The 8,411-nt window shown below is 47.3% G+C and overlaps 1 protein-coding gene across 1 annotated transcript in view; it reads left to right on the forward strand.

Annotated features, from left to right (window-relative positions):
• Window positions 1-8,155, forward strand: part of GABBR2 (gamma-aminobutyric acid type B receptor subunit 2) — a 490,629-nt gene extending 482,474 nt beyond the window's left edge. The window contains exon 19 of the mRNA XM_040588223.1: window positions 6,638-8,155. Coding sequence (XP_040444157.1) covers window positions 6,638-6,803 — 166 coding nt within the window. The 3' untranslated portion in view covers window positions 6,804-8,155. The remainder of the gene's footprint in view (window positions 1-6,637) is intronic.
• The last annotated feature ends 256 nt before the right edge of the window (window positions 8,156-8,411 follow it).

Raw genomic sequence — 8,411 nt, forward strand, 5'->3', positions numbered from 1 at the left:
CTCTGTAGGCTTCCTTTTTGTGTTTGACTTTGCCCAGGAGCTCCTCGTTCATCCATGCAGGCCTCCTGGCATTTTTGCCCAACTTCGTCTTTGTTGGGATGCATCACTCTTGAGCTTGGAGGAGGTAATCCTGGAATATCAACCACTGGGCCTCTCTTCCCTCCAGGGCTTTATCCCATGGTACTCTACCAAGCAGATTCCTGAAGAAACCAAAGTCTGCTCTCCTGAAATCCAGGGTAGCAAGCTTGCAGCACACCCTCCTCACAGCCCTAAGGATCTTGAACTCCACCATTTCATGGTCACCACAGCTAAGGCTGCCCTTGAGCTTCCCATTCCCCACCAGCCCCTCCTTGTTGGTAAGAACAAGGTCCAACATAGCACCTTTCCTCACTGGCTCCTTTATCACTTGGAGAACAAAGTTATCATCAATGCATTCCAGGAACTTCCTGGATTGCCTATGCCCTGCTGTGTTGTCCCTCCAACAGATATCAGGGTGGTTGAAGTCCCCCATGAGGACCAGGGTTTGTGAATGTGAGGCTGCTCCTATCTCTTTTTATAGAGGGCCTCATCTGCTCAGTCTTCCTGGGTAGCAGATCCCCACTATAATGTCACTTGTCCCTTCCTTCCCTTTAACCCTGAGGTATAAGCTCTTGGTCAGCTCTTCATCCGTTCCCAGACATAGCTCCATGCATTCCAGCTGGTCATTGACATAGAGGGCTACACCCCCTCCTCACCCCCTTGCCTGTCCTTCCTAAAGAGCCTGTATCCTTCCATTCTGATGCTCCAGCCATAGAAGCCATCCCACCATGTCTCCATGATGCCAGTAAGATCATAACCCTGCAGGTGTGTGCATGTCTCCAGCTCCTCTTGTTTATTCCCCGTGTTGTGCGTTTGCATAGAGGCATTTAAGTTGGGCCCCAATGAAGCTGGCTTGCTGTCTGGAGTAGTTAGAATTCCTTTGTGCTGCTCTTCAAATGCTCTCCTGCTGACCTGTGATCCCTCTCCAGGCTCTGGGTATCTCTTGCTGGCACTGGCACCCAGCTGGTAGGAGGAGGATGGGTTGAGGTTCCCCTTCCCCGGCAACTTTAGTTTACAGCCCTCTTCACCAGCTTGACAAGCCTATGACAAAGGATGCTCTTCCCCTTCTCTGTCAGATGGGACCCATCAGCCCCCAGTAGACCAGGTTTTTCAAAGTGAGTCCAGTGGTCCGAGTAGCAGAACCTCTGCCTGTGGCACCAGCCCTGTAACCATTTGTTGATGCCCCAGATTCAACTGGCCCTTCCAAGCCCCTTCCCTTTGACAAGAAGGACTGATGAAAAAACCTGCCTGTGCTCCATTGTCCCTTACCACCACTCCTAGAGCTCTGTAATCCTTCTTGATACTCCTCAGGCTGCTCCTGGCTGTATCACTGGTGCCCAGTGGGACAGCAGCAGTGGGTGATGGTCAGTGGACTGATGCTGGTCTCTCGGTGACACCCCTGTCACGAGCCCCTGGTGAGCAACAGACCTCTCTAGAAAGCGTGTCAGGCCAGCGGACGGGGGCTCCGTGCCCCTCAGAAGTTGCCTGCTGCCATCACCTGTCGCCCTTCCCTAGTGCACTGGTGTGGCTCGGGGCAGGCCGGGCTGCCTCACTCCGCTCCAGCGCCTCCTGCACCTCCTGCGGGGCCAGGGCTTTCCTCGTCAGCCTGCAGGGCGGCCAAGTGGCTCTGCAAGGGCACCTCAGGTGTCAGGGGAAGGATTTTCCTCCTGCGGGTCCTTGCTGTTGGGAGCTTCCATTTTCTGTGTTATTGTCCCCGCTCCCTTCTGTGTGTGCTGGTGGGAGAGGTTTTGGCTATTTGGCCATGGGCTGTGGGTCCACTGCAGGCTGCGCTTGGAACCAGCTGTCTGACCACTTCTCAGCCTCCCTGAGGTGACGCAGCCTCCTCACCACCTCCTGCAGCTCAGCCGCCTCTGCAGGCACTGCTCCAGCTGGGCACCTTCTGCAGGCAGGTCCCTGCCCCCGGAGCAAGGTCGAGGCAGTTCCCGCAGCCCGAGGCCTGCCCTGCAGCCGCTGCCTCCAGCAGCTCTGTCTGGGCAGAGGTGTTGTCTCTGCCGGGGTAGACGGCACAGACCCCCCTGCTGCTGGGGCTGCCGCCGTTGCTCTCAGATGAGTGCCCACCATGCTTGCCTTGAGGGTCAGTAGGATGAGCACCCTTGACCTGTGCAGATGGTCACAGAATGGTGTCCAGTTGCTGAGCTATGTGGACTTCAAACCTCTCCACTTGGCCAGTGGAAGGTCCCTTCTTCAAAGCAGTGCCCTCCAGTGCCAGCTGCTTCCCCAGGCCCTGTTTGCCCGACCTGCTGGTAGCGCCACCCAGGGCTGCCCTTTGTGGGAGGGGGGGGCTGGCCACCACCACTCCGGCCCCACTCACACCTCATCAGCTGCTCTCACAGGAGAGGCAGATCTCCCCTACACCCTAGGGTCTTCCGGCTCAGGAAATCCCCCCTTACTTACCTTAACATTGCATCAGTCAGCTTATCTGCATTGGTGGCCACACAAATCTATTCGATATGATATCTTCTGTGACCCTTAAAAGATATTCTTCTGTGCACCTTCATTCCTGCACATGGTCCCATCTCATCAGTGGCTTAAAATCATTGAATTAGGTTTTGGCACCTTAAAATTTATAGTGTTCTCATTTTAACAGCAACAATATATAACAGTCTTCCAGATCTCTGAGTGAAAATGATGACAGATTTCTGCAGGACCCCACTAAAACCTGCCATTTTGATAGAGTATGTCCTATATGTGGTCATTTTTGTAGCCTTTAAAGTAGGTAACCGCTGTGAAGCCACCTGGATTATTATTTTTTTTTGAGCTAAGGCTCGCTCTGCTTTTAGCAGCATTTAAAAGACAGTCAGATACCCTGCTGGAGCCAGTTATGACAATTTTAGTAACAAAAAATTCTTATAGAAAATGTTGGTTACGACTGGATTATTGCATTACAGCCACATGCCTTGGCATAAACATGCTCTGTTATTCAGTTTCTTCACTGGCAGTGGTTCGTATTACTCTATGTATGGTCCTATTCAAATCTGTCACTAAAATAAGGTGGATTTAGAATGGTTTAATTACTAGTACAACATCTTGCTTTACTGCAGTCTTTTAGAATTTCTCCAGCTTCCCAGCAGTTCCTAAAACTCAACATTAATGGGCTGAAGAATCAACTGAAATGATCCCTGAATGCTTAGACACAGTTTACACACTCCCACAGATCTTCGGATGTTTCACTGTAGCAGCAGTTGTCTCAGTCCCCCAGCTTACCAACAGATCTCACCAGTGGCTTTCTATAGCAGAACCAAAATATTTTTCGCATGACTCTGCTCCCTTTGTAGCATCGTGCATTCCCATGTGTATTGTATTGTATTTATATGTACATTGATACTGGAAGTCAAGTTTTTACTTTATTTTAATTACCCCTAATAAATGGCATTTCTGTACAGAGCTGAGGATATATGCCCTATTCTAACACAGTAACCTGATGAGTAGCTGCTCTGTGTGTGGTACACCACCTTTTCTTTCCATCTCCTTCAGCGGTTGCCTATGAGACTAAAACCACTAATACTAACCATTCCCTCCCCAATATACTTGATCATATATATATGCTTTGACTTATATATATTGTATGGACAACTTGAAACAAATTTATATAATCACAGAATGGTTTGGGTTGGAAGGGATCTTTAAATATAATCCAGTCCAGCCCCCCTGCAATAAGCAGGGCCATCTTCAGCTAGACCAGGTTGCTCAGAGCCCCATCCAACCTGACCTTGGATGTTTCCAGGGATGGGGCATCTACCACCTCTCTGGGCAACCTGTTCCCATTTTTTTTCACCACCCTCATTGTAAAAAATTCTTCCTTATATCTCATCTAAATGTACTCACTTCTAGTTTAAAACCATTACCAATTGTCCTAGCGCAACGAGCCCTGCTAAAAAGTTTGTCCCCATCTTTTATATAAGTCCCTTTAAGTACTGGAAGGCTGCAATAACATCTGCCTGGAGCCTTCTGCAGGCTGAACAACCCAAGCTCTCTCAGCCTTCCCTCACAGGAGAGGTGTTTGATCCCTCTGATCATCTTTGTGGCCCCCCTCTGGACCTGCTCCAACAGGTCCATGTCTTTCCTGTTCTGAGGGCTCCAGAGCTGGATGCAGTGCTCCAGGTGGGGCCTCACGAGAGCAGAGTAGAGGGGCAGAATCACCTCCCTTGACCTGCTGACCACACTTCTTTTGGTGTGACCTAGGATTCAATTGGCTTTCTGGGCTGCGAGCACACATTCCCAGCTCACATCCAGCTTCTCACCCACCAGTACCCCCAAGTCCTTCTCAGCAGGGCTGCTCTTGATGCCTCCATCCCCCAGCCTGTATTGCTATCACGGGTTACCCCAAAAGCATTGACAAAATGTGGTAGGAGTGGGGGAAGGGAAAAACCACTGATATTGGAGAAAGAAAAAAAATTACAGAGAGTGAGGTAAGGTACAAGATTTACTTTCAGTTAAGGAGAAAATGGCACATTTGTTTGGACTTTTTTACTTTTTTTGTTTTGCATTCCTCCCTAAGAGTTTTACCTAAACTCTTAATTGTGTGCGAGTCTCCAGGCTACAGTCCTCTGCCCCAATTCCAGGAACCAAGTTTTCAAGTGAAAGTAAACTTTAAGTACAGTTAAAGCAAAATTTGCCACCCACTGCAGCCACCATTGGCATAGTCAAATAATCATGCTTTGTCCATGGTATGGCTAACACTTAAATGGGTGGGAAAAAAATCCCATTCACTGGATTATGCAACTGGATTCTCTTGGAATAGCTTCAAAAAGCTCTTTAATGAGAAGTCTGTAACAGTAGAACAAAGTAAGCATTTCCACTGGTGGGAAAATAAGCGCAAGCAATTCTGCGTTTGACCCTGCAACAAGAGACAGAATGACAATCCACAGCGTCAGGCTCATAAGGATTCAGCACATGGAAGCAGCGAGCCATGCCACCTCTGCACTTCTTGGGAACGAGGCATGATTTCATTGATAGCACCAGAAACAGTCAGGCACAGTAGCAAAATAACAATGAATGGATTTTCTTTAGACCCAGAAATGCATTGCCAGCACTACAATGATCAATGCATCAACACTGTGATTAATATTGCATCAAACTTTTAAAGGGAGGTTGGGGGAGGGGGAATGCGAAAGAGTTTCCTGACTTAGGCAGACTACAAATGTTTCCGCTACATCTCTGTATAAACAAGCCTGAATTTGTAGTGAAGAAACCAAAGAGAAGCAGCATTACATTTCTTTCCGTTTGAATTTGAAAGCTATACCGCTTGGTCCCCAAACAGTGCAATGGATGCCTTGGTAGCTGTCTCCGCTTCCTAACACAAAGCAAAAAAGAAATGTTTTTTGAATCAGAAAGGCTGTCCAAAGGCAAGCTTTCAAATATATACTTCTTATAAAGGCCTGTCTATGCACAGTCATTGTATCAGTCAACAGGGAAACACGAATTTGAAACTCTTTTGTACTGATACAATGCTTTGTATGGGCATTTTTCTCCTGGGATCAAAAAGCCAGTCTTTGGTTCAGCTCTGTCACTTTGACATCTGCCTTCTCTTTAAAAAGTGCTTCTGAGTTTCAAGAGTGAATGTCTTCAAATGGGGAAGCCATCCTGGTATGGTAACATCTTAATCACTGAAAACATCTCTAACAAACCTCAGCTGGATTTTGATTTTGTGAAAGGTGCTAGTATATCCTCAGCGTGGGGGTAGCAGAGCCCTTGTCTTATGGCACCATGCTTGTCACAAAAAGTGGTGAGTTGGGATATCTGTGAGCACAGTTTAGTATCCTTTCAAAAACAAACCAAAACCAAAACAAAAAAAAACCAACAAATCATGGTGTCGATCTGCTTGGAAAATTGAATAAAGAATGCTGGGTTCCTAAATACTGAATTTTGGTGTGGGTGGTAGGTTAGACTGCTTTTAGAGAGCCAACTCCTCAGTCCCAAGCACTGTTTGTGGGAACTTGAGAGCATCCAGCACTTCAAAATCACAGACCTAAACTGCAAAGAGGAACTACTTGGAAAAAACCTATCAGTCTGAATTCCCTTCCTCCACGCATCTGCATCTGCCTTAGCTGGAGTTGCAAAAATGCTGTCCTTAGTTCTAACATCCTTGTGCTAAATGATGCATGGCTAAATCTCAGCCTGTGATCTCATGCATGTCTATGCAGTAAGCCGGGGCTCTGAATGGAATAGATCACTTTTCAAGGGGTGGGGGGTTGCTAAGCCATATGCCCTCATTGCAGACTTAAGGTTTTCCCTTTTTCTAGTATCAGCAGTCTGACAATTAAGCTGAAAGTGCCTGGGAATTTCAGAAGGTTGTGGGATGCTGAGAATGCATCCTTAGATTCCTTTGTTGTATCTAGCCTGTCAGAAAAATTCCCCAAGGGGAAATAACACTGTGGTGGCATAGCTCTACAGCAGCGAGTGTAATGCTCTTGGCATTAACCCTCTCTATCACAGCAGCAGGCACAGAAAATATCCTTGCAACAACCTGCAAGCACATCGAGCATGTAATGTATTACATTTTCCTCTTGGCTAACGCTCCTCTCTGTCTCTCTCGCAGCATACAGCGTCGGCTGTCTTTGCAGCTGCCGATTCTTCATCATGCCTACCTGCCATCCATAGGAGGAGTTGATGCTAGCTGTGCCAGTCCATGTGTAAGCCCCAGTGCCAGTCCTCGGCACAGACACGTGCCGCCCTCCTTCCGAGTAATGGTTTCGGGGCTGTAGGAAAGGGAGATCAGTGCTTCCTGAACTGCTTTTAAGTACTCAAATGACTGGACTAAACATCTGACCTAGAACTCTGCTACAAACATGTAAGTAACATTGGCTCTTACCACGGAGGAGCTACTGCTGAGGCCGTTCATCACAGGAGTGCCCGTGTAACTCGTGTGGGAAGGCAAAGGAGAAGGACACAAGGAGTTTGATCTGTAGCCTTATTCATGGAGTTTTTATTTCTTCACGTACAAGTCACTGAAAAACGTTTCTTCCCAAATTTCTACTAGCAACAAGGAGGCTGGGAAATATGGATCTTGCAAAAAAGACACTAGGGAAAAAAACCCAACAAACCATTCAAATGTCACTGAGCTTTATGTGGCTGCTGAGAACATGCAATTCTATACTGTATCCATGTAAGAAAAGTACAATGGTTGAGCTATACCATATTTACTGAAATAGATACACTCATTTTCTCATTTTTACAAGAGTTGTGTTAAATTGCTGGAAACATTCTGCACTGGTTAGTCTTGCTTGTTTTCATTTCAGGGACGATGTTTGATAGGAAAGGAGGACTGTGAGAAATGATTCATCGGGTGTCATTGAGACTCTGCAGTGCTGTGAGCAGGGTCACCTCTAACTTGCAGCTGTACATAAAACCCAAGCAGAGGCTGAAGCTCCAAGCTCTGAGTTGTCACCAGCTGGAGAGCTGCTAGTTGGAAGCGGAGCGCTTCACCCTTCTCCAGGGATGATGGTAGTGACTGCTGACCATCTGCAGTTTCATTTTTAGCAGTTTCTGCACCTATTTCAAAATAAACACCACCAACCATAAGGTACTAAACTGTCTGGAAAAGTCCTAGGGCTGGTAACTCAAGAAGCTGAGGACAGATGGGTAGTAAAGTCTTAATGTCACAGGACGGATTGTTTTTCATAGTTTGTTTGAATTATGTCACACATAATTACAATCAAAATAATTCAGTGGACTTGGGGGGGGGGGGGGGGGGGGGGGAGGGGTTAGGGCACAGCACTTTGCTGCTGCAGGCAAACCTGCAGAGCACATAGATGTGAATATACACTGTTTGCTTTGTACCTGCGTGTGTGACAGTGGTAGTGGATAAAAGAGAGGACAAATCAAATTCACCAACAGAATATTTTATCTGAATCGGAAGAGGACTGTGAAAAAACAATGGGTTTTATACATTAGCTCCATCCCCTGAACCGAAGTAATTAGGAGGAACTGTAGTGGCATATTATCTGGACCAGCACTGGAGCCAAACCCTCAGGCACAGGTGAGATACACATGCAGCTTCTTTTCCAAGGGACTGGAAATGTGGCACCTCACTGCCAGGGCTGTTTGCTAGGAGTATGGGGCGAGGGGGGGGTGGTGGGGGGGGTGGGGCGGGGAGGGGGGGAAACACATGAAGCTCCCACTGGGCTCTCAGTTTTCTTTGACCAACACCTGTGCACCTCAGACCGAACCTTTGGAATGACATTCCTACAAAGGTTTAGAAATCAGCAGTGACTGAAGCACAGCTGAAGAGGTTCATTAGCTGAGGGACTTAACCGCAGCTTTGACAAGCTAGCATAAATCTCCATTAAAAATAAAACACACCTCATAGTGGC

Source organism: Falco naumanni, chromosome 3 (genome assembly GCF_017639655.2).
Source record: "Falco naumanni isolate bFalNau1 chromosome 3, bFalNau1.pat, whole genome shotgun sequence".
Taxonomy (NCBI): domain Eukaryota; kingdom Metazoa; phylum Chordata; class Aves; order Falconiformes; family Falconidae; genus Falco; species Falco naumanni.